Below are 27,653 nucleotides of genomic sequence, written 5' to 3'. Positions count from 1 at the left end.
CCAAAGGGAGGAGTTCCACCAGTCACAAGGGTATTGTTAGCGCCTCCAAAATGGCCAGAGAAGAATGACTGATTATGCAACCACAGCCAGGATTACTAATAGGAATTCTATTTGAATTTCTAACATAACAGATGTTTGCTGGGCACCTCCATGGAGTCTGCATACACAGTTATGCTAATTTGATAGTGTTTCCCTTCAAGTAAGCTCAGAGTCATTAGAGCACACAGCTAGCTTGGATCCCTCTGTCAAACTAATAATTGGCCATTATTGATATTAATTAACATTTTTGCTCTCTATGTCCTTTTTGACCCACTATCTGTTAGTAAATCCAGTTACTCAGTCCTATTAGGGCAATAAAATCCACAAGACTCCATAGTAGTTGTGAGTCATTTATCAGAAAGAGAACATAAAGCCAATTAGGAATGGGTGCAGACAGTTGTCTTCATTCTCCACTGACTACTTCTTGATCTCCATTATAAATTGCTAATAGAGCAGATTCTAGTCAAAGCAAAATGGGGGTAGGTGTAGAGGGTTACCGTTGCTCATGCCTGCCTGTGATGGCAGGTGAATAACACTAACAGTATTTCTTTAGCTTGATGAGAGTTTGCCATAATGAGCTACCTTTTCTGTCCTCATACTTTTTGTTGAGGGTCATCATGGTGCACCTTCCTCTGCAGTTGTGTTCAACTGTTAATTAGCTTAAATCTGGACTGGAAAGACAGTTAATTGTTGATCACACAACCCTCCAACAGTTTCAGACTGTAGTCTTATGATGCAATAAGTATAAGAACTGTGGTACACCATAGGTTTATGGGCTAAGATCAAGAAATCCTAATAGGTGTATATTGACTGGTTTATTTTCCACAAAACTCCAAAGGGACGGCTGGTTGCAAGAAAATATATCAAAAAGGCTATCAACAGTGGTTGGGTCTTCTGTGTAAAATCAATAGTGAGCCATAGTCGGCTTGAGTTTTCAGTTCTTGCACGTCGTTTGAAAAAAAAAAAAAAAAAAAAAAAGAGTATATGATGCCTGGAAGGACCGACCAGCTTTTTGTAGCATAGCAACCACAGATTAGTAATAACCTAGTCAATTATGACACTGGCAAAACAGCCAGTTGTTTAAAACTTGATAAACTAACGCTTGGGGAATTAATGCTTTAGTTTTTTTGTTTTTAGCACAAAAGCACTCTGCAGCATAAGAGATCATAGGCTGTTGTTGAAGCAGGCAGCCTAACATAACCTGTGTGAGTAACAACTTATGTTCCTGCTCCTGGAATCCAGATGCTACCATGGCAGCCCAGGTTTACGACAAGAGGTATAGTGGGCCCTTAAATGAGCAGTATTTAATAGCCTGGATTCAAGTGTAAAGGCTTTCTCCCTTGAGCATTACTCAGAGAACCTAATTACAAGTTTCATCATCAATCATGAGCGTTATTTATTCAGTGAAATGAATTTCTAATTAATAACTGATGAGCATTATGGCCTTGAAGACTGTAAAGCAATTAATTATGGTTGGCAACAGGGAATATTCCTGTAAAGGACTATCTGGTGCATAGTCACAGCACAGTGTTGCCAACAGGCTAATGTCCACAAATAAGATGCAGCGTAATTGTGTACCTGTCACTTATTTAGATAATTGCTTTCATGAATGTCAGATGATATCATACATTAGTTGATACAGGTCTTATAAACACTGAAAACTAGAAATGAGGTTGAATACTGCTTAAATATATAAGCTCTAGGAGCTCTGTCTTACAGGGCTCTTTTATCCACAGATGGTTTTGGTTAAATTTTTGGGGATGCAGAAAGACCCAGTGTGTATTTTAAGTCAATAAATTTAACATTTTAATTATAGTAAGACTATATTTCCTACTGTATTAAGACTTTTGACCAACAAAACAAACAAAAATAAATAGCTAAAATAATCTAAAATTACTAGTTTTTTCTGTCTTCGAACTGTAAAACTGTACATTTTACACTCCAGAATGAGAATAAGGAATAATGTTTAATTTTTTTTTTTTTTTGTCCACCTGGACATGCTTCATAAAGCCAAACCAGTTGTGACAAAAGTTTCTCCACATTTACAGCAATGATATAGACAGTGTATTTGCGGTTCTATTTATTAATTAATAAATAAATAAATGAATAAATAAATAAATAAACCTGATCCATCATTGAATTTGCTTGGTCTAGTTTTGAACAGGACATAAATTGTAGAAGGGTATAAAAAAATTAAGTAAAAGAATAATTTATTGAGATAGTTTTCTTTTGTTAAGTACATTCTATTCTATTCTATTCTATTCTATTCTATTCTAGTCTAATTATGATCAATTAATATTTATCTACAAATAACATTTTCAGTTATTTTCAGTGTGATTTTATTTTTCTGTGTTTTAAATAGGTCACAGAAGAAGGATATCAACAAAGGGTGAGAGAGAACACCCGGTGAAAAGACATAATTACAAAATAACCTTCCATAATAGCCATTTAAAACTGGTCAAAAACCTTAATACATGCACAAGAATTTGCTTTTTTATCTAAGCCTGTGTATATTTGTACTCAAACAAAATGCACTCCAAATCAAGCCTCTTGCCTCCTATTTGCATGGTATTTAATACTCTTTTATGAAACTGTTAATGGACATTTGTATACATTTCACCACATGATACACATAAAATTAACAAAAAAAAAAGAGAGAAAAAACATGAAAAAAACATGCACTACATTGCTGCAATCATATATTTTAAAATGATAGTTTCACACCATGTAACTGTGCTGTCTTGAACTAATTATTTTTAAGACCCATTTCAGTTACAGTAACTTTGTTGTAACTCTGGGTCACAGTTAGATTGGTTATATGAATGTAAATAATGAAACATCTTCTTCCAGAAATTACAAAGAAACAGACAAATTATGAGAGAGACACAGATAAAGTCAAATGATAATAAACAGGGAAAAGAAGCTATAATTCTGTCATTTAGAAAATAAAAATCGATGAAGTAACTATTTAATTTATTTCTTGTTTCAATTCAGCACAACTGGAATTTTTTTTTTTTCTTTTAATATATTTTCATTTATATCACACACATCTCTATCCACACAAAGCAGAGATGGATTGAGTCATGCATGGCTGTATAAGCCATCCAGACTAAATGTAATAAATGTACACGGCAATAATGCTGAATTGCAGCAGTGTCAAGGTGTAGCAATGATTCTGAATGTGTTAACCCTCTGACCACCAAAGTCACAAAATTGCAATAAGCGGCAGGCCATATCTCCTAAAAGAGAGCTGTGAACATGAATGTTCTGTGAAACACAATTGAGAGATAAGGGGAGAGGAGGGTTGGGGTGTTCAAACATTTCAATCTTACCTTTGAGATGTGATATCTATGCCTTCTGCACCTGTGCACAACATGACAACATCATGGCTTGGTGGGTTGAGGACATTCCCATAAATACATGCTACCTATTTTTGAAAAGCTGGAACTATTTGTGATCATTTTTTCAACTCTAGCAGTGGCAGTATCATGCTTTGATTGGATAATTCATATACTCAGATGATTATTTCTGTATAAATAAACGAGCATACTTTGATGGGGTAATCTAAACTGCTGAATTATAAGGTGGCATACTTTAATGGGGTCATAACAATCGAGACATCCAACCTTCATAAATGCATTCTCAGTTGATTTTTTTTTACTTTCATTATGTTATTTCTGAAGAAAGGGCCCATACAGTGCTTCAGTTCACTTTTATCTATCACTCTATCTATCCCTTTATCTGTCCCTCTATTTCTTTATCTCTTTATCTCTTTATCTCTCTATCTCTCTGTCTCTCTCTCTCTCGCTCTCTCTCTCTATCTATCTATCTATCTATCTATCTATTGATAGTTAGCTTCCATCGAGAGAGAGAGAGAGAGAGAGAGAGAGAGAGAGAGAAAAACAGCGAGAGAGTTCAAAGTATGTATTCAGGATTTTGAGCATGCCTGTCTGCTTTTAAATAGAACAGCACACAGAATAGAACAGTCAAAATGTCCTGAGGGATTTGTTTTCATTCATTCACTTTGCACATGCTTTTCTTTAGGGTCACTGGGTGAAATAGTTAAAGTGAGAATGCAATAGTCAAATGCTTTGTAATGAATACAAGCAATCCTACAAAGTAATAAATAAATTGTGGAACAGCAGCATATGCTGTTTAATAAAAAAAAAAAAAAGACTCCATTTAGTGCTTGTGTGAGATGTGCACATCTTATTTAGCCAAAAGTTCAATGTCTTTTTGGAGCATAAAGCCATACCATTTTACGAGAAAATAGTTACAAAATATAGTTAAACTGCTATGTTTTATGGAATTGTTATGATTTTATATTTGTTTTTTGTCTTTTTTTTTTTCTGAAGTACTATATTTTAGAATTTGAAGCATGCAATGCATTTAAAACAAAGTTGGAACAAGTTTGTGCATACCGCTGTGATAAAAATCAGCAGTTAAACAGCTCTACAGCATGTATTAAAGCAGAATAACTGCTGCAGCTTTAAAAGTTAGTAGTTGTGTCATTCTCGTTATTTCTGTGGCTTAAATGCTCAGGACATGGTAAATAGTTTTCTTTTCATGAAACACTGCATGTTTTCTGTGGGTCTGTGTGACAGATTTAGTGTGCACACAAGACAGTTTAGCATCCAGATTATTTAAAGTCGCAGTGTTGTAATTGGAAGAGATTAATCTGTTAAATATGTTATTGGAATGGGTAAAACTTTTCCTGGAAAATAAGTTGCTACCTATGTGGTAAAATATTACCTGTATATACACTGCTCAAAAAATAAAGGGAATACTAAAGTAACACGTTGTAGATCTGAATAAATGAAAATTTTTTAAATAAAAATCAAATGTATCAACCCATGGAGGTCTGGATTTGGAGTTATACTCAAAATTAAAGTGGAAAAACACACTACAGGCTGATCCAACTTTGATGTAATGTCCTTTAAACAATTGAAAATGAGGCTCAGTAGTGTGTGTGGCCTCTGCGTGCCTGTAGGACCTCCCTACAACGCCTGGGCATGCTCCTGATGAGGCGTTGGATGTTCTCCTGGGGGATCTCCTCCCAGACCTGGGCTAAAGTATCCGCCAACTCCTGGACAGTCTGTGGTGCAACTTGGCGTTGGTGGATGGAGCGAGACATGATGACCCAGATGTGCTCAATTGGATTCAGTTCTGGGGAACGGGCGGGCCAGTCCATAACATCAATGCCTTTGTGTTGCAGGAACTGCTGATACACTCCAGCCACATGAGGTCTAGCATTGTCTTGCATTAGGGGGAACCTAGGGCCAGCATATGGTCCCACAAGGAGTCTGAGGATCTCATCTCGGTACGTAACAGCAGCCAGGCTACTTCTGGCGAGCACATGGAGGGTTGTGCGGTCCTCCAAAAAAAGGCCACCCCACACCATTACTGACCCACTGCCAAACCGGTCATACTGGAGGATGTTGCAGGCAGCAGAACTTTCTCCACAGGTGGAGTAGCAAACAGCAAACCTTCTTGCCACAGCTCGCATTGATGTGCCATCTAGGATGAGCTGCACTACCTGAGCCACTTGTGTGGGTTGTAGACTCCGTCTCATGCTACCACTAGAGTGAAAGCACCAACAGCATTCAAAAGTGACCAAAACATCAGCCAGAAAGCATCGGAACAGAGAAGTGGTCTGTGGTCACCACCTGCAGAACCACTCCTTTATTGGGTGTGTCTTGCCAACTGCTCATACTTTCCACCTGTTGTCTATTCCATTTGCACAACAGCATGTGAAATTGTTTGTCAATCAGTGTTGCTTCCTAAGTGGACAGTTCGATTTCACAGAAGTGTGGTTGACTTGGAGTTACATGGTGTTGTTTACGTGTTCCCTTTATTTTTTTTGAGCAGTGTATATTATTGAGATTGAGTGCTCTAATTAACCCCACATAATCACACATTGTCTTTTATAATATAAACTATTACCATATAATCTTGCAATAAAACAGGAAAATGTTACATTGGTTGGCAGCATAAAGCACATTGGAGCCATTGATTTAAAGCACTTGCCGACCACACTAAATACCATGTATAATATATATATATATATATATATATATTATTGTGCAAAAGTAGCTCGGTGATATGTTAAATGTGTATGGCTGTAGACTCCTATCAGCTATTAAGGAGTCAGTTGGCAGAGGGAAAGTAAGAGTCCCTAAGTCTGGATGAAAAGTGGATGCAGAAGTTTCACACAAATAAAGACCAAATCATGTACAATAACCACAGTGTCTAGGTTCCAAAGACACCACACACGCCTTTAAAAACTGTGACATACCTAAATGTCATACTAAACTATCACAAAATTCATGCTTGCCACATTTTACAGCCACAAAATTGCAGAGAAATTAGGTTGCAGCAGAAGGCTGATGACATTAATTAGCAGACTGTTGCACAAAAGATTGAAATTGTTTCCATTTTTTATGAGGTCCCCCCACTTTTCAGAGAGCCATTTAATAATTCTTCTCAACCTTGTCATACAAAGAGTTTGCAGGTCCCATGCCACCAAAGTAATGAAATCCTAAAACTACTCAACTGCTTGATCCGATATTCCTATATGCGATCTTGTCAGTTCATACTTTTCTTTCACTGTTGTGCCAAACATCTATTTCCTCACACAGTGAAAAACAAACTTTCCATCAGTGATGCTCTGTCATTAACTGACACCACATAAAGGGACAAAAAGAAAAGATTCCTGACTAATTAGGAGGAGACTGAGAACAGTTTAGTGTAAACAACTACATTCACTGTAAGGCACCAGAGTTATCGGGCCTGTGTGCCAAGGAATCTGCATAGCAGGCTAAACAAAGCTAGTCTTGGTGAGCTAATATTCTCTCACAAGAGAAGATTGACTCCTAGTTGTTTTAGTTAAACATTCTTGATTATCTATTCATGGCAATCAATGACATAGACACATCTGTAAACAAGCGTTGTGCTATATTCCATTTTTTTATTCTGTAACTATTGATACCACAACTACACCCACATACACACACACATATGCATATATGTTAATATATGTTAATAAAATTTATATTTGGTAATTACTTTTCAATAGCTTGACAATGCTGTGCTCCACCATGTCTACCTTTGCACTGGACTTGAGCACTGTCTTCAGAAGTTGAGATCATATATTGTCAATATAATGTAACAAAAGTTCCACTGGGCGATCAATTCATTTGGTTTGCTTTCACGTTGCACTTTTTAGTTCGCCAGACCAAGCATATGAACAGCACACAGGAGCAACATCTGTTCCCGAGGGGGTGATATGCCCAGAAACAATCTTTTTCCAACAATAAAGAAGGCTTATTGATTGGCCAGTCCCAAAAAATGTATAATTCACATTTAGTAAACAACTGAACAGTTTGTGTCATTTGGGGTTTTCTGTTTAGTTTGATGGGGAACTCTAAAGTGGTTTTCACAAGAATCTGTCTTCCAGGAGAATGGAGGAGCAGCAAGAGAGGTGAGTTATTCAACATGTTTTGCTACAAGACATCCAATGTCTTTTCCTTACATTTAGTCTACTTTGTTTGCTTTCCCTCACAATCCTGAACTGAACTAAGCAGATGGGTGGATTCTTTTCTCAACCATTGTTACCTTACTTGAAAGCGGACCAGCTTTTGTTTTGTAGTAAACACACAAATGTGCATTTTCACTGCTCCATACGGCCTGGTATATACATGGACGCAGATTAAAGTTCACATATATCACACCAAACAGCACAAGAGTAAATGCAAAAATGTAGTCCATCCAATTAAATTCCAGTATTACTATTGGCTAAGAGTAAAAGAAAAATAATAATAAAAAAATAAAACATTAATTGTTGATGTCCATTGTTGAAGCACATTGATGCTTCCATTTAGCATTACTAATATATTACAGTTGCATTAAAAAAAACATGGGATTTTTTTATCAGCTTGAGCTGTTTTCATACCTTTTAACTATTCCACTATATTTCAAGAAAGGAAAAGTTCTTTCCAAATAAGTTTCTAAATTGTATAGAAATGCTATTAAACTAATGAATAAAGGCATTTAATTGAAAAAGTTCTTTTTGTAAGCTTTTTGTTTTTTGAATAACACAATTAAAAAATATTACTACTCAAGTAATTTATAAATAACATGTTTGTTTTCATTTCTGTGATTTGAGGTTGTCAATTAATGAATATGTGTGTGTGTTTATAAACCAAAACATGTAGAAAAACATTTATATTACCAATCAATGATCAACAGAATCAATCAATCAAAACTTTATTTGTAGAGCACTTTGACATACCACAAGGTAACCCAAAGTGCTGTATGGGTAAAATAAAATAAATCAACATTAATAGCACAAAAATAAAAACAGTTGAAAGACAATAAAATAGTTCAAAAGACAAAATAAGACAGAAACAAACACATTTGTTACAGCAATAATTAATGTTATATTACTGCATAAAAAAATCCTAAAATATTATAAACCATGAATGTTAAAAATAGATTTTTCTGCAATAAGTGTTTTTAGTTTAATTACTTTATTTGCAGTTTAAAACATTACACTGTACAATACACTTGCAATGTGGTTCTATTTTTAATGTTTCAGTCGGATTTTTACAAAAATGAATCTTTGAATTTTACAGCTGTGTGTTGCTAGCCATATTCTGCAATAAAACATTTTATCTGTAGACTTTTGTTCTTAACATTACTTTATATCATAAATATTATTAATAAAAGCAAAGTAATACTTTCAGAACTAGTATTCCTGGTCAGGACAGATACAGCTTGGCTTCAGAGAAAACTATTGACTGTATTACACATTTCTTTTCATGAATTACACATTATTGATATTTTAATTAACCAGTTGTTGAACTTGACAAGTTTTCAGATCAGACCAATCAGTCATTCTTCAGTAAGAGTGAGACACAAAACCGAGAAAGGACTTTGCACAACCTATAAGTGCCCCTTCAGGTCTAGACACACATACACTGCGAGCTCCTGTCTTTCCATCTGGTAAAGTGGGCTCTTGTGATTGATTTGTGGATTTGCTCCCTCTTTTTTCCCTCTCCATTTAAGTGAAATAATGTATGGAAGCAATCTGGCGACAGACATTTTGGAAAATCTATTTGAAATCATTTCAGTTGAAGCCATGGCAGTTTGTCTTCTTAGGGGAGAAGAGCAAAGTATAATTGTCTGCAGTCTAGTAAAACACAGTATAACTGCCATCACACTTGACTGAGCTTATAGCCAGCGAGTCCCATGGCCTCTAGAAGATAGAGCAGTTAATGTTCCCTTTTATTTTAGAGGATATGTCACTTGTATCATAGATTTATATCATGATACAGCAATTTTGTCCAAACAGATGGATAATGGTGTCACCAGCAAAAAGCCCGGTTTTTATTGAGTTTAGAGCATATTGTTTAGATAGGGAGCTGTGCTAAACAGCTCATCCAGCCCTTCCTCTCTTTATCTCCTTAATCTTGCTTGTATTAGATTTGATCATTTTTGTTTGAAGGAGGAAAATGTGGCTGTAATGGTTTCCTAATAGCAAACACAGGAGATACAAATCCAGGGACCTTGTTCTGTAGTGCTTCCATAAGTACCACTGATTTATAGAGGTCTTTATGACAGAAAGGAAAATGATCTGCTGCAGGTATAAATCAGGTGAGGAGTAGGAAATTGAACTTAGATATCATCTTGTCAGATGCTTAATGCTCTTCCTCCTGTCACATTCGATAGGACCAATTTGGAGAATCCTGCAGAGGTAAAAAGAAGACAATTAACAATGACAGTGTGGTAATAGATGAAGCTATAAAATGAACCTGCTGCCTGCAGGCTGCTTTGTATGATTTTCACATGAGGTGGCGGAAGCAGTTTGCTTTCTTAGACACTCATTTTGTCTCTTCACTACAGTCTTCTTGGTGTATTTTGAGTGTCTTTCCTTAAATATATGTTAAGTTTGTGAAGATCACTTTGTGATTTTATGCACTGAACTAAATTATTATTCAGCATTGGTAGAACTTGTAAATTTAGGTTAACTATGCTATTGATTTTATGGAAATTTCGTATCCAGCAGTATATTAATCGATATATCAACTGGCTAGCTCAAAATTATGAATGTAAAATACTATTTATCCAACAGCCAAACCAAATCCACAGTATTTTTTTAAACCTAACTTGAGTAACTCCATTCAAACGAGACCATTTTTGTCTGCATGCTGCTTTTCTTAAGAGTTTGCGTTTTTGTTTTTTGTTGCAGTAGAAAATAAGGTTTAACATCGAGGATAGTTTATGGTAATAACTGTTGAGACGTATCAGTGCTCAAACAGATGCCATCGCTCAGCGGTATAATGAGTTCGAGACAGGACAGAGAATGCCAATGCTCTCTGATCCCTGAATGTCACTCTGCTTTAAACCATAGCACAGTGTTTTATGGATAGCATTGTGTATTCAGCAGCACACAACAATCTGACAGAGAGAATGTAAGGGGGGAAAAACAGAAACCCATCTGTCTGGGTGTGCTGGTTTCCACTGACTATTAAAAAATAAATAAAAAAATAATAATTTGTTGGTAGCTGATGACCTTTTGTGAAGAGCTTTGTCAAGTGGCAATTGAAGCCTGGGTACCTAAAGAGCTTTACAGTAATAACCAGAGATCCATGCTCTAGAACCATCACCCACTGCAGCTCATCAAGCCAAGGGCTTGTATAATTTAATTTGATTTTAATGCCTCTCTGAAGGAGATTGTGCTCTTATTACTGTGTAATGATGCTGTTGTCAAGAGCCAGTGGTGACATCTAATATCACAACCATGTTAACTACGTCTGTGACACTCATCTCAGCACCATCTCACTGTGTAATGGTTTTTCCTGTATGTTAGTTCCTGATTATATTTATTACTTTTTTCTTCTTGTTGCATGATACTTTGTAACTGACAGAAACATTGTAAATCTTTAAAACTCTCATCCTTATTACCTTTGTCTGATATACTTTTTTTCCACATTCAGTACAGTAGATAGAGCATAACGATGAAGGTCTTATCTGAGATGAGGAGAATTCTGAAGCGCTCTCACTCGGGGGCAGCAAATGGAAAAGTGACAAGCCTGGTGCACTTGTCTATTTTACTTATTCTGTGCCTCTGTTTCATATTCTGCCTTGCATCGTGGGGTTATTTTCCTCCAGGGTTCACAAGGGCACGCTCTTTCATTTCTTCAGAAAATTGTTTCGCAGGATTTCAATCTTTGGCTGCAAGATATGACAAAACACAATATCAAGAACACTTATGTTTCTTATCTGCCATTTTTTCTGGGTATAAATAAAAGATCAGTATAAATTTAAGTCAACTGGCCTCCAATGCACATGTGAGAGAGTATGAAAAGAACTATGAACCTTGGGACAGCCTCACTGTACATTTTCATCGCCTGCTCAAAATTACCTTGGCACTGGAGCTCCATGTCATGTGTTATCCTTGAAAATCAATTAGCTTTTACATGAAAGCAATCGAAAAGTAATCCTATGAATATTTGACCTACTGGAGACAAAAATCTGAATGTGTCCGATTTCAGAATGGTTTGTATTCTGTAAAGATGGTGGTCAATTAGGTACAGACAATAAAAAGTTTTATGTTAAGGGTCAACCGAAATATTGATTAGACTTTCAATTGGCTCCCTTATGAAAATCATAGCACACAAATCATAGTACTCAAGCAAAGGCAAATATGATCCATTGTCATCTAAATTCTCAATTTTACTATTCCCTGAGATCATTTCTGTCTGTAGAAGTCTTTGTGAAAGCTAGACATGTCACTTTGAGAATGAAAACCTTCAACAAAAATGTGTAGTACAAAATGTTCAATTATTTTCTACTACTGAATCCAAAATATTTGTCAAAACACACGCTCTAAGCATAAAGCAAATAGACCTTTTGTGATTACTCATGATGATGCACATATGTGCAGGCTATGTATACTGAACCACCTCCCAGCAGTGAGAAAACATTTAAACATTGTCCTATTGATGTCCCATTTTTTCCCCCGTTTGTCTGTTGTCAGAGGTCAACCACACAACACTATGCAGTGGAATCAGGCGTTACTGTTGGTGTCACATTGATGCATTACAAGGCCCAGGAGGTCACATCTCTGTAAACATACATTATCAAAACCCATAGAAGAACTGGAATGTTGACCTCACCAATAGTTTGCAGAGCATCTTCAGGGGAAAAGGGTCACATGATGGCAAAGAGCAACTTTGGAGGCGCAATGACTTTCTTGTTGCAAATCAAGAGGGTCAAGCAATCAACACTGGTCAGGCTCTGTGTCAGCACCATTATCTTACACTGTCTGAAATGATCAATGAGCCAAAATAAAATAATCACAAGCTAAAATTGGCCTGCTAATGAAAATGGACTGTTTAAATAAGGGGCTGAAAGAAAAGTTAAGCAGGCAGGAAAATAGGCACCAATTTAAAATATAACAAATACAAAAAGACACTTTACAGGTAACAGATGCCTATGAACAGTTCATGTTATTTTAATGTTAAAAAGAATTTTCCTTCACAAAACCATGTAACAAGATGTAGATATTGTACTCCTGATCACACATTTACAGATATTATTAAACATTTATTTAGCATTATTTCTACAGGACAAAAAATCATAGACAAAAACATACAGTCATTAAAGACTGAAAACAGGTAACTGACTTAAATAAAAATGTTTCATTTTATTGACATACTCTGAGTAAGAACTCAAACATAAAAAAGGCACTTGGGACAGATATACAATACAGACAAATCTGCCTTTTTCTGTATGTGTATTCCTTTTATGGTACCATAGTTGTGTAAACAAGTCAACATGTCAATACTGCACTCTACTCCAGTTAGTGCCGTCATGACCGTTAGAGAATTGCAGAAAAATAGCTATAAATAATGTTTCATAAATAAAAGTTTTCCCAAAATGACCTTATATTTAATTTCTACTCGTTCCTATTCATAGAACACAGAATTTGAGAAATGTTGTCAAAAATAAAATATGAAAATGTAAACATGCATAAAAGTACAACCAAAGAGACAACACATTTAGACTGGATTTCATTTGCTCTTCTTGTCCCTTCCCATACATTAAACTGGGGTAAAGCATCCAATTTCTTTAAGAACAAAGGAGCAGCAGCTTTATAAATCTCAACTAGGGTTTGGCCTTTCGCATTGTGTAAGCCCTCCCACCCCTCATGATGCTGTAACTTGTGGTTTTTACTTATAAACTGACAGTAATTACATTTTCTCAAACAAAATATGTTCCATCTGGACATGTTTTGAAATGACCCTCCTACTGCTTTATTCCACTTCCATAGCAGATATATCTTGTTCTCCATCAGATTTCTCTGATGGCAGGTCATGTGACTCGTGGGTGTCTTGGCTGTTTGATGCAGAACTGTGCTCTGTTGCTGGTGACTTGCCTGGCTCCTGGGCATCATTTTCTAAAGTGACGTCAGCAAGCTTGGTTTTTCCTGAGAAATTAGACAGATTTTTTTCATTTTAGATTTTAATCCATTACAAAGTTAGACTCAAAAGTGAAAAAGAACACATATGCACAAACATGATTGTTACTCAGAAAAGGCTGTACTGACCCCCTATGAACTAAAAATTATTATTTTGAACATCCCACACTCTGAACAGTCGGGGAGCTTTCACACTGTCGTTTTTTTGTCCACTTTCCGCTTTCGGGGGTAATAGGATTAATTTGGTGCATTATGAACACCAACACTCTGGTGGGGATCAAAGAAGCAGACTCTTGTCTGCTTGAAAGTCGTGGATCTCAGGTCACTTCCTATGGTCTCCTACCTATAGTCTTTTTTTGCTACTTGGGGGTTTATTCATTTGATTGGAAAAATGCGACATAAACATGATATTATTCACCATCACTGGGTTCAGATGTCTTACCCACTCCTGAATCCTGAATCAGAGCAAGCAGCAGAAAAATATTTTACTGGTTTAACTGGAGGCATGATGGGAAGAACTTTCCTTGCATTAAGTGCAAGCTTTGGAAATATACCTGCAGGGTTTCAATAATAAAGGCAACTCTGATATCTGATCAGTAAAACTCTTGTGTGATATTCTCATTCTAATGCTGTAATGGGAAGATTACCTGTTAAAGATACAGAGTTCTTGAATACATTGTTCAGCAGAGATGATTTTAAGGTTGAGATTTACATTGTTTATTAAGCCTGTTTCTAAGTTATTGAAACCAGAGTCTATACTTATTATTCATTGAGTCTAAATGTATACTGCTTTAATCCAGAGGAGTATTAAAGAAAATTCCTCTTTATCCATATGAGACATACCAGCGGAGGAGGTATAAGTAAGTTGAACAGTCATATGGCTGTTGTTGTTGTTACATTATACCAATTTATTTCCTATTATCAAAAGGCTGACATTAGTTAAGGTAGGTCTTAAGCTCAGTACTTAAAATAAAAACTTCCAGGTTTAGGTTTTTGCAATTTATTCCTTGGATGTCACAGAACATTAAGACTGCCACTAAAATAGGCAAAAATTAAAGTAAAAACTTAACTTTAAATTCAATTTTGGTGCACAATTTGCAACATAAAATCTAAAGACTTTCCTCTAAAATACAGTCCAAGTATTTGTATGAGTAAACTAATTCTATAGGGTTGCCCTGTAATGTATGGAGTTGAGAGAACAATGAAACCAGGGTTCTGGTAAAAATGTTTCTCTTAAAAAACATATTTTAAAGAATTAAGAATTAGGACAGAGCTAAATAATTTCAAATACTTCTTGTAGCTGTAAAATGGTCTCAGCAGGTGACTCTGAAGAACAATAGATAAGCATTTAATATGGCGGTATAGAAAGTGTGTGTTTGAACACTATCCATTGCACAGACATCACATACACCCCGATGACTACACCAACTGCCACGACACTCAACTCCCTCACAGACACAAGGGGAGCACCACGAATTGCTACCTGGTCTGTAGGAAACAATGATGCTCATATTAAATCATCATACTAAATCATATTAGTAACAGACTGTTTAATTTTCTAATAAAAGGACAAAGCATAAACTTGTTCTAGAAGAAAGGAACCTGAACTTCTGTTGTGACTAAATAATAAACTAGATTAACATAAATTAACTTGACCCTCTTGGGAGATACGGAGCATCTCCTCTAAATTATGGTAAAGGAAAAACTGCAACTTAATTCACTTTTGTTTCAAGTATAATCTTGCATGAATGATCTTTTCTCTTTACAGGTATGTACCCTGAAAGTCATCACCTGAAACATATTTGTCAGCATCATCATCAGCTGACAAGGGCTGAGGCACCTCGGATGGCACATTTGGATCACAGCTGACCTCGGGGAGTCTGGGTGCCTGAGGCCTGGTCTTTCTTGCAGGGTTCAGGAAATAACAGTATGCACATCTAAAAGCTGAAGCAACACAAATAAAGCATCATACATCTACTTTAAACCACTCTACTAATACATTTACAAACAGACATAGATAAATATGTATGAATATGAACCAATGACAAAAATTGCCTAAGATGCATAAACATTTCCGACTGATGTGTAACATCACTTTGCATATTCAATCTTGTTCTGTTTTTGCTTACAGGAGTTTATAGTGGCAGAGGTGTTTAAGAGCCATATGATATACTATGCTGCCAAATGCTAGAGGGCAAATGAAGGCACAGTGTTTGATGGAGTCTGACAGAGTGCTGTGATACTCAAAGTCTTACCAATGTATTCAAATTCTTCTTTTAATGCCATGCCATTATGACACAAACACTGCTGACATATGAGAGCATATCTATAGGAGGGGAAATACAATTCAGTTGAATACAGTGCACATACCACACATAACATTTGGAGGGCATAAAAACTATATTATTTTTAAATACTGTGACAGTAGTCGTTTCTAAAAAAAAAATCCATGTTAAAATACTTCAATGGCTTGTTGAGAGGTTATCTACATTGTGAAAATAATTCTTAGCCAATATTTCTATTATGTAAAATTCATAAAAAAAAAAAAATTGAAGTGTTCATCAGTGTATTTCTTCAAATATTTATAAGAGAATAAAATAATCCACTGACTCTACATATTTACTAAAAGAAAACTGTCTCCATTATACAGAAGAAGTTCTGTACCTGTTCTGAGGGCCATCTCCAACAAGATACTCAATGACTCTGTCCATTGCACCTCTTTCCCTTGGGAGCACAGGTCTGGCTAGGGGTGGGCCTGGGGGGTGCATGCCTGAGAAAACAAAACAGTGTTAGACAAAGCCTGACTTCCTGTACATGCTCAATAAACAGGGGCTGCTTACAATAAGAATCTTATGAGAAAGAGGTTGCACAAACCTTGACTAATTTAACAAAAACCTCCACCTTTTCCTTAATGACTTGCAAACACCAAATCTCACTTGCAAAGCACGTTCTCAATCCCCGCTGTGTTGGTGAGTGGTAATTAATATAATCTAACATCAAGAGCAATCATAGGAAGATGACTGGTCATTTCTGTGAGACTTGGCAGAGTCTCAGCATCCTGCTGGTTATTAATTTACCAACATATGGAAACTCTGTGGTGACTCTTTGTATCAAATTGCTTTTCACTTTCAATTTTCAATAGAAGCAGGTGATAACATCAAGTCATGTAAACCATTTGTGAGGTGTTCCCAATGCCAAAGGCAATTTCACTGAGCATTATAAGACATTTAGTGAGATTCCACCACCACTGCTCAGAGAACAAACACAGGTCTGGCTAATTAATCATAGTTAATGTTATCCTGCATGCTGCACACTCCACAGTTGGCCTTCACCATGGCAATTACTGGATACAGCTTCCTCTACTCTGGAAGCATCTCTTGTTCACTTTTTTGCACTTGCATTGTGAGTGATCATATCACATGAATAATTAATATATTGAACATTAAATACATCTACACTCCACAGATGCATTCTATGAAAACAGCTTCTCTATAAGAAGTTTTTCATCTTGTTTGTTGGCTATTGTTAACATTTTTTTTTTTTAAAGCAATCATTGCCTTGAGGCAAATATATGTATAAAATTTTTACAACTGCCAATTGAGGATGGTCCAATTGCTTAGTCTTCATCATAATTAAACATTTATTTGAGAAAGGCTGGACTATTTAATATGATACTTTAATCCTACATTCCAGCAATTATGCATTACAACTACAGTACAACATACCACAACCTTGCTGACAACACAAACTGCAGAGCTTTGAGCAACTGGGGACACAGAGCCAGAGAAGAGTAAATCACACCTTAATGGACCACATTATGATCTGGTCCCCCTGTGTGCAGGTAACTCACCAACTCCTGGAACAGGTGTTCCTGGGGTCACAGGCTTCCTCATCAAGCTCTGCTGAGCAGCTATAGCTGACAGGCTCCTCTCTGGGGGTCCACCTGGAGCAGAATGGGAAGATCGTCCAGGATAGGTGGGCCCAGAGGCAAGAGGAGGGCGAGCTGCAGTACCGCTTACTGGATTCACCACCACTGTGGGGGTCTTTGAGATGACACTGCGCTGGCGGAGCTCTAATGCAGAAAAATTGCACAAGTTTAACAATAGTAGAAAATAACAAATGGTGCCATCTTCTACAAAACTCTAAATTAATTTTACCTTGTCCTGGTTTGGGAGTCATCTGAGGTCCAACTGGAGTGGACTCCAGCTCCTTCAAACAAACCAAGACAAGCACATGACGACAATTAGACAAGTGGATTAACTTACCAAATGACAAAGATAAGCATTACCATGTTTTTCTTGGAATCAGGATCAAATCTCTCCAGAATCATTTTGGCAGTTTTATATGTCTCAGTTTCCATGACTTCCTCAAGCTTAGGGGGGGAAAAAACAAGGAAATTATGAAGATAAATTCTTGACAACAATTTCTTTCTAAAAACATAGTCCAAGGAGCCTGTTCTTCTACTAACTGGGATATACCAGAGTAATTATTTCAAGATCATCTGGTGTACTTAATACACAAGAGAACACACTTCAAGTCACCTCCCAAAACCTTGACTGAGAAGCAGCCACTAAAGTTATTTTTCTTAGTTGTAGATCTTCATTTAAAACAAAACACTTAAAAAACCCTTAACATTTCTAGATGTTTACAATTACTAAGAAGAATAATTGCATTCACTAGTTCGATAATGGAGAGTGTGAAAATCCATCAGACCTAATTATTGAAAGTTATTAGAACTTGACAGAGGATGACAAGCAATTTCTCAGATTTATTTCTTTCTATCATAAATGCTATTAATTAAAATGACATTAGAAGAGTGGTTTGCTGGGTTAAGTCATCCAATCAAATGCTGTTATCACAGATCATAGATAAGTAAAAGTACTTCTGCAAAATGCAATAACATTCTGAAGAAATACATGACAAGTCTCCAATAGCCCCATTTGTGATTAAAACAAAAACTTATTGTGCCTTTAAAGCTCTTTTCTTTATATAAAAAAAATAAACTTACCATTTTTCTTTTCTGTGCTTTAAGATCTTCAAGCTTCTCATCTAAAAAATGTAGAAAATTCCATTTTATTTTAAATGTAGAATGGAAAAAAAAACAAAGCAAGAGGTGACTTGTGTATCAAGAACAAATAGGATCTTACTATTTTTTTCAGTTCTACGTGAAAAAATCATAACAAGCAGCTTTCGAAGTAACCACACTCTGAAAGCAGGAAAACAAACAAGTCATCAAATGTGTCCACAAGAGCAGTTTAGTGAAAATGCCATCAATTTTCTTGATACTTACAGAAGTGGAAATATTACAAAGGGAAGAGACAGTATAAGACGTCCCATTAACTGTTCAGGTAAGTACCAGAAATACACAACTATGGAAGTGATCAAGTAAAGGAGAGAAGAGTACAAAAGCAGACGTCCAATCCATATCTTCAACTGCCTTTGATACTTCTCACTGTAGTCTTCAAGAATCTGTATTTCCTGTTAAGGTAAAATAAATTTTATTAGGACTGAATTTTGACTCTATCCAAATGAAAGCTACTTGAGATAAACTTGTTTGATTGAAACTGCTGACTGCAATGCTTGTTCCTGAGTTTTAATGAGTGTGTATTTTAATGTAACATGCCATTCGTTCCAGAGATGGGGTCCCAACCCATAAGTGGGTTATGGGAGATTTGTGTTTTTTTTCCTTCAATCCACTGTACTGATCAAGATTTGAGCCAGCACCACGAGGAAGCTTATTATTATTATTATTGTATAATACGGTTTGTTTTACTCATTTTTTTTTTTTTTTTTTAGCATCCTTATATTTTTAACATTGTGTTGGCTCTAGTGTCCTTTAGATGAGAAATGGGTAAGGGAGATGTTGAATTGAACCTTACATCTGGCTGCATGCAAGGAGCAGCTGCTTTACCATGTGAACTAAACACCTACATGAGCATTAAGCTTCAACAAAACTAGTTATTTTTTGTCTCTCTATTATTTTGTCATGCTGAAGAGGAACATTTTTTGATGGTTAAGTAACCATGCTACTCTGGTCTGTTGCCAACCACTGCGGTCGATCCTGTGCAGCCAGCACACAGCTCTGTGCACAGGGAAGGTGTTTAAGAGGCTTGTGCCTTTTTCTGAGGATTTCATTTCGAGGGGCAAGGTGTTTGTTTGACGGGGTGTTGACCCCATTGCCCCCTCCTGAAGCCAGCCTTGTCACCAAGTCTAATAAAGTTCATATGTCTATAATTTCCATAGTTTATACTAGTTTTTCCTCCAGTCACTCTGATCTGTTGTTTCTCATCGACCAAGCACTCTCATTCATGTCCACTCGCCTCACTTGTTTGTAACCAGAACTACGCTACTGGGTGGAGGGGTGATCAGCATAGAAGTTACTGGGTGTCAGGTTAAACCAGCCTTTCCCAAACTGAGGAGGGTCGTGAGCAACACAGTGGTCCCCAGATATTTTAAGGTGCCAAATCACTGTAAAATAAATATTAAAAATCTCAAGTTTTTTTTTCTCTTTTTTTAATCAGGACTGTCAAAATGAACATGTTAATGCAAAAATTAATCCAATGTGACATTAATGTGACATGAATCCATTTTTTTTTTTTTAAATTCATGAACAATAAAGTTACTACTTGTGCTGTTTTAAAATCTGATTTTGGCATCATTTCAGTAACAGCAGCTGATTTTTGGCAAATGGATACTTTGTGACAACTGTGAAGATAATCCCCCCAAAATAACTATATTCCTTATTTATAAAGATACTGACAAATATCCAACCTTGTATTGAGAAGAGGATGATCCATTTGATATATCTCACAAAATGCCCAAAATGCCAGCTAATATAGCTACTTAAGTTTTGGCTTTCGCTTCGCTCCAAGCCCCTGAAAGTGAGCAAATTATGTCTGAAGAGGGGCACGCAAAGGTTGAGGGGGGAGGGACAAATGGCAGTTACGTTTGATAGGTGTAACCATTAAATAATTTAGAACAGGAAATTGATGCTAAATGCGATATTAGGACATTGTACAACAAAAAATTGTAGCAGTATTATTTGTCCCAGCATTTGATCATGCAAAGATAATAGTTTTGCCACTGCCTTTATACCATGTCTTAATACTATAACACCATTTTAGATTAAATTAAATGAAGGCGCATTTCATTAATGTCTGCCGTAGAAGTTAAAAAGAAACAAAAACATCTGCCTTAGCATTAAAAATGTAAAGGTTACTTCATCACAGAGAAGTAGCATTTAAAAATCTAACAAGAAGAAGCATATCAAACTAATTTTGGTGAGATTATAAATTAACAAAGACAATTTTATTTTGTAAATTATTTCAGTTCTGGATTTTACTAAGTGGCAGGCAGCAAATATTTACATTTTGGAAATGGAAATCTTACACCCCTGCTTCACAGTGCTGACAACCCCATCTAAAAATAGCTAGTGGACAGAACATTTGTACATGACACATGAAGACTGTCTTCATGTTCACCCTAACATGAAAGTCCATATCACTTTTCTCTTGGTACATGAGCTGTAACACCAGAAATAATAAGAAAAAAGTACAGTATTCTTTCATGACAGACTTTTTGTTGAAGAACAAACAGCTCCCATATCCATCGTTTCATAATTTAAATGCCACCTGACATCTTCTTGATGTGAGGAGCTCATGTAGTAGAGGCTTCAAGGACATGTGCTGAAAATAACCTAACACTAGCTCAACTTCAGAAGAACAGTAAAGCCTCGCCACTCAGCAAATAAGGAGTCAATTTGGGCATTAGTGATATATACATCTCTTTACAATAATTTGCTGAAGTTTGAAAGTGTTACTAAAAAAAAAAATTTGATTTTATCAACCTATCCTTGTCACCGTAAAATCATCCGTTATTATTTACTGCATCGTTTTTTTGGTTTAATCTTTTTATAGCATGTTATTTTCCACACAAACGAACATAAAACAGCTCATGTCAGACTAAACCAGGCAAGTCTATGTTAAAACACTTCTCTGAGCTTAGGAATACCTTATCAAGTCCTTCCAAAACCTCCACAGTGGACGGTTTAGCCTGTAAGACAAAAGTTAGGACTGAGAGACTGAATCATGACATTTTATAGAACAGTGATCCTCTTTGTAAGCAACTTCTTGTCAATTATGTTGTAATTTGACTTCATAAGCAAATATAATAAAAGGAGGAAAAGCATAAACATCTGAACTGTGATCACTTAAGTGTTTGTCCAGGGAGTCTCCTTGTTGAAATCTTTGTAACTTGCACAGTCAACTAAATCATTTAATGTAATCTATACAGAGCAAGAGGGAAACAATCAGCACAGGTTTGAATACAAACCCTCAATCGTGAAATCACAGCCCCCATTATTGATGAGGGAGTGCAACTGATTTGTCTTATTAGGACCCTCTTCTGGTTGTCTTGAGTTACTTCTCCACCTGTTGACACAAGTGACAAGAGTATATTCTGTTAAAAACACAAGTGCATTTATCTTCAACTTATATAATTTTACAATGTTTTCCAAGAAAAAAAAATCTGCATTTAAAACTCAAGGTACCTCTTTCAAAATAAATAATACAACACAATAATACAAAATATAAGCCCATTAGTTTTGTTACTTTGCTCTTTATTTATTCTCTATGGAGGTGCAGATCAAATTGTGGCGACCAACTTAGCTAATGCTTGACTCGACACACAACGTCAACGGCCTTCTATTCAACAGCTACATGTGACAGTTCAGCTTATTTATCAACCATAAATGTATCCAAACATCATAAAAGTATTCAAACATCATCCTGAAACTCTGGCAGTGACCAAGCTGAACTTGCTACCTCAAAGTAGCAAAACTTAACTTCTTTGTGCTGTCCGGAGAAGTCATAAAAGAAAACCTTACTGGACGAGAGGTATCGGTTACAGTGCTTCGAAGTTTTGAGTTTGTGTTGTTTGCAAAAACATCCCAAAATAACAACTCAACCTTTAGTGCATCCTCGCGGATCCATATTAGCATTCACGTAATACTAGCTAACTTTTCGTAGCCGCTAGCTAGCAACGCGATTGCAGTCACTTGATAACTTACTTAGGTTTCTGCATAAATAAAAAAATTAATAAAGAAAAAAAAAAAGCAATGAGCGGGTCTGAATTATGTACCGAAAGCTGAATATACTCTGGTTTGATACTTATGATTAATTTACCTATATAGTAGAGACGTTCGGTTTCAACAGCTTGCAGCAGGACAGTTTGTGCTGTCCCTCTCTGAGTCAAGATGGGGGAGTGTCCACTGATACAACTGCGTGGAACATGAACGCTGCAAGGCTTTCATGGTAATCTGTAGCTGCAGGGGCCACTTTAGGTTTATGTTATAACAGCTAAACTCTAAATATCTAAAGGAACATCAGGATAATTACTTTATATATATATATATATATATATATATATATATATATATATATATATATATATATATATATATATATATATATATATATACAGCATGTGAAATTAATTGTCAATCAGTGTTGCTTCCTTCTGCCATTGCTAAAAAAAAATAAAGGAAACTCGAAAGTAACACGTTGCAGATCGGAATGAATGAAATATTTTTATAAAATACTTTGTTCTTTCCATAGCTGAATGTGCTGAATATAAAATCACACAAAAATGATCAATGAAAATTAAATGGATCAACCCATGGAGGTCTGTATTTGGAGTTATAATCAAAATGGAAGAACACACTACAGGCTGATCCAACTTTGATGTAATGTCTTTTAAACAAGTCAAAATGAGGCAGTAGTGTGTATGGTTTCCGCGTGCCTGTAGGACCTCCATACAACTCCTGAACATGCTCCTGAAGGCGGCAGATGTTCTCCTGGGGGATCTCCTCCCAGACCTGGACTAAAGCATCCGCCAGTCCTGGACAGTCTGTGGTGCAACTTGGCGTTGTATGGAGTGAGACATGATGTCCCAGATGTGCTCAATTGGATTCAGGTCTGGGGAATGGGCGGGCCAGTCCATAACATCAATGCCTTTGTGTTGCAGGAGCTGCTGACACACTCCAGCCACATGAGGTCTAGCCTTGTCTTGCATTAGGAGGAATCAAGGGCCAACCGCACCAGCATATGGTCCCACAAGGAGTCTGAGGATCTCATCTCGGTACATAATAGCAGCCAGGCTACTTCTGGCGAGCACATGGAGGTCTCTGCGGCCCTCCAAAGAAATGCCACTGCACACCATTACTGACCCACTGCCAAACCGGTCATGCTGGAGGATGTTGCAGGCAGCAGAACTTTCTCCATGGCGTCTCCAGACTCTGTCACATCTGTCACATGTGCTCAGTGTCAACCTGCTTTCTGTAAAAAGCACAGGGCGCCAGTGGCGAATTTGCCAATCTTAGTGTTCTCTGGCAAATGCCAAATGTCCTCCACGGTGTTGGGCTGTAAGCACAACCCCCACCGTGGACATCGGGCCCTCATACCACCCGCATGGATTCTGTTTCTGACTGTCAGAGCAGACACATGCACATTTGTGGCCTGCTCAAGCTCACTTTGCAGGGCTCTGGCAGTGCTCCTCCTTGCACAAAGAAGGAGGTAGCGGTCCTGCTGCTGGGTTGTTGCCATCCCACGGCTTCCTCCATGTCTCCTGATGTACTGGCCTGTCTCCTGGTAGCGCCTCCATGCTCTGGACACGACACTGACAACACAGCGAATCTTCTTGCCACAGCTCGCATTGATCTGCCATCCTGGATGAGCTGCACTACCTGAGCCACTTGTGAGGGTTGTAGACTCCGTCTCATGCTACCACTAAAGTGAAAGCACCGCCAGAAGTCAAAGGTAACCAAAACATCAGCCAGAAAGCATCGGAACGGAGAAGTAGTCTGTGGTCACCACCTGCAGAACCACTCCTTTATTGGGTGTGTCTTGCCAACTGCTCATACTTTCCACCTGTTGTCTATTCCATTTGCACAACAGCATGTGAAATTGTTTGTCAATCAGTGTTGCTTCCTAAGTGGACAGTTCGATTTCACAGAAGTGTGGTTGACTTGGAGTTACATTGTGTTGTTTACGTGTTCCCTTTATTTTTTTGAGCAGTGTATATTATTGAGATTGAGTGCTCTAATTAACCCCCCATAATCACAAATTATGTCTTTTATAATATAAACTATTACCATATAATCCTGCAATAAAACAGGAAAATGTTACATTGGTTGGCAGCATAAAGCACATTGGAGCCATTGATTTAAAGCACTTGCCGACCACACTAAATACCATATATATATATATATATATATATATATATATATATATAGATATAGATATAGATATATAGATATATAGACATATAGATATATAGATATATGATATGTTAAATACGTGTGGCTGTAGACTCCTATCAGCTATTAAGGAGTCAGTTGGCAGAGGGAAAGTAAGAGTTCCTGAGAGTTCCTAAGTATATATATATATATATATATATATATATATATATATATATATATATATATATATATATATATATTTATGTATATATATATATCTAGATATATATACAGCATGTGAAATTAATTGTCAATCAATGTTGCTTCCTTCTCCCAAAGACAGCTGGGAAAGGCTCCAGCTTCCCCGTGATCCTGCATTGGATTAAGCTCTTGAATGAATGAATGAATGAATGAATGTTGCTTCCAAAGTGGACAGTTCAATTTCACAGAAGTGAGGCTGACTTGGAGTTACATTGTGTTGTTTTGGTGTTCCCTTTATTTTTTTAACAGTGTATATATACATATACACATTATATTTATATATATATATATATATATAGATAGATAGATATATATATCTATATATATATGTGTGTGTGTGTGTGTGTACTGTAGGTGGAACAAGTTTTCCACATGTCAAATGTCTCAAAACTCTTTGTGATATGATTCATTAAGTTCCTTATCAATACACTCAATGCCATTTCACTGTGTTTTACTGAATCCACTTTTTCAAATCAAATCAAATCAAACTTTATTTCTTAAGCCCTTTTCATGCCATGGGCAACACAAAGTGCTTTACAAGATAAAATCAAGTCATAAGTATTAAAATAAACAGTAGATAACAAGACATTAAAAAACAATAAAAAACACAAGCTCTTTCCACCCCCATCCCCACCCCCATATTCCCCGAAATACATCATTCCCTGAATACGGTCTCTTTAACCGAACGCAGGTTAATAAAACATTAATTAAGTAATAAAAAATTGACTCAACCTTTTTGTTTTCTTGGTTGTATACTTGTGAGCTTTTGCAACAATATAAACATTTGAGCCATTACCTTATCGTGGTGGAGGGGTTTGTGTGTCCCAAAGATCCTAGCAGCTATGTTGTCTGGGGCTTTATGCCCCTGGTAGGGTCACCCATGGCAAACAGGTGTCTAGGGGAGGGACCAGACCAAGTACGGCTCACATGACCCCTATGATGTACATGAACTCGGGCAGAAATGTTCCCTTGCCCGGATGCGGGTTACCAGGACCCCCCTCTGGAGCCAGGCCTGGAGGTGGGGTACGAGAGCGAGCGTCTGGTGGCCAGGCCTTTATCCATGGGGCCCGGTCAGGCTCAGCCCAAAAGGGTTACATGGGCCCCACCTCCCGTGGGCTCACCATCTGCGGGAGGAGCCGTAGGGGTCGGGTGCAATGTGAGCTGGGCGGCAGCAAGAGGCGGGGACCCTGGCGGTCCGATCCCTGGCTGCAGAAGCTGGCTCTAGGGACGTGGAACGTCACCTCTCTGGTGGGGAAGGAGCCTGAGCTTGTGCGCGAGGTTGAGCGGTTCCGGCTAGATATAGTTGGACTCACCTCGACGCATGGCTTGGGCTGTAGAACCAGTACCCTCAAAAGGGGCTGGACTTTCTTCCACTCTGGAGTTGCTCATGGTGAGAGGCGCCGAGCAGGTGTGGACATTCTCATCAGCCCCCAGCTTGGTGCCTGCACGTTGGGGTTTACCCCGGTGGATGAAAGGGTAGTTTCCCTCCGCCTCCGGGTGGGGGAACGGGTCCTGACTGTTGTCTGTGCTTATGCGCCGAACAGCAGTTCAGAGTACCCACCCTTTCTGGAGTCCTTGGAGGGAGTGCTGGAGGGTGCTCCTTCTGGGGACACCATTGTTCTGCTGGGGGACTTCAATGCTCACATGGGCCATGACAGTGAGACCTGGAGGGGAGTGATTGGGAGGCATCAGGATTCCCTGGGCCGCAGTTCGATGATCGATTTTGTAGTCGTATCGTCGGACCTGCGGCCACATGCCTTGGACACTCGGGTGAAGAGGGGGGCGGAGCTGTCAACTGATCACCACCTGGTGGTGAGTTGGCTCAGATGGTGGGGGAGGAAGCCTGTCAGATCTGGCAGGCCCAAACGTGTTGTGAGAGTCTGCTGGGAACGTTTGGCTGAGTCCCCTGTCAGAGCGAGCTTCAACTCCCACCTTCAGCGGAGCTTCGAACATGTCCCGAGTGAGGCGGGGGACATTGAGTCCGAATGGGCTGTGCTCCGTGCCTCTATTGCTGAGGCGGCCAGCCGGAGCTGTGGCTGTAAGGTCGTTGGTGCCTGTCGTGGCAGTAATCCCAGGACTCGTTGGTGGACACCAGCAGTGAGGGATGCCATCAAGCTGAAGAAGGAGTCCTATCGGGCCTTCCTGGCCTGTGGGACTCTGGAGGCAGCTAATGGGTACCGACAGGCTAAGCGGCATGCGGCTTCGGCTGTCCTGGCTGACCAGGATCTACGTTCCTACCCTCACCTATGGTCATGAGCTCTGGGTCATGACCGAAAGAACGAGATCTTGTATACAGCCGGCTGAAATGAGTTTCCTCCGCAGGGTGGCCGAGCTCACCCTTAGAGAGAGGGTGAGGAGCTTGGTCATCCGGGAGGGGCTCAGAGTAGAGCCACTGCTCCTCCGCATCGAGAGGAACCAGTTGAGGTGGCTCGGGCATCTGGTCAGGATGCCTCCTGGTGAGGTGTTCCAGGCACGTCCCTCTGGGAGGAGACCCCGGGGAAGAACCAGGACACGCTGGAGGGATTATATCTCTCGGCTGGCCTGGGAACGCCTCGGGATCCCCCCCGCAGAGTTGGCAAATGTGGCTGGGGAGAGGGAAGTCTGGGCTTCCCTGCTTAGGCTGCTGCCCCCGCG

At 38.1% G+C, this 27,653-nt stretch overlaps 1 protein-coding gene across 1 annotated transcript; it reads right to left on the bottom strand.

The window, feature by feature from the left end:
- Window positions 1–12,511: 12,511 nt before the first annotated feature.
- On the bottom strand, window positions 12,512–22,778 carry lnpa (limb and neural patterns a). The gene is made up of 13 exons (XM_079254086.1): window positions 22,705–22,778; window positions 21,854–21,951; window positions 21,533–21,574; window positions 18,813–19,000; window positions 18,670–18,728; window positions 18,531–18,571; window positions 17,811–17,894; window positions 17,680–17,731; window positions 17,373–17,594; window positions 16,187–16,292; window positions 15,778–15,848; window positions 15,314–15,466; window positions 12,512–13,531 (listed from the first exon to the last, which is right to left on the bottom strand). Exons 2-13 carry the CDS (start codon window positions 21,878–21,880, stop codon window positions 13,359–13,361), a joined length of 1,218 nt encoding a protein of 405 aa, XP_079110212.1. The 5' UTR covers window positions 21,881–21,951; window positions 22,705–22,778; the 3' UTR covers window positions 12,512–13,358.
- Window positions 22,779–27,653: the final 4,875 nt, after the last annotated feature.

This window comes from Telmatherina bonti, assembly GCF_933228915.1.
Source record: "Telmatherina bonti genome assembly, chromosome: 15".
In the NCBI taxonomy this organism is placed as follows: domain Eukaryota; kingdom Metazoa; phylum Chordata; class Actinopteri; order Atheriniformes; family Telmatherinidae; genus Telmatherina; species Telmatherina bonti.
The sequence above is the reverse complement of the archived record's forward strand: the minus strand, read 5'-3'. Positions and strand labels throughout refer to the sequence as shown.

Excerpts from the sequence above, each read along its gene's own strand:
- lnpa (XM_079254086.1), bottom strand. The coding sequence starts at position 21,880 with ATGGGGGCTGTGATTTCACGATTGAGG. Across the intron at positions 18,572-18,669 it reads ACGTAGAACTGAAAAAAATA|ATGAGAAGCTTGAAGATCTT; the intron begins GTAAGATCCTAT and ends TACATTTTTTAG. Across the intron at positions 17,595-17,679 it reads GACTCCCAAACCAGGACAAG|AGCTCCGCCAGCGCAGTGTC; the intron begins GTAAAATTAATT and ends TTTCTGCATTAG.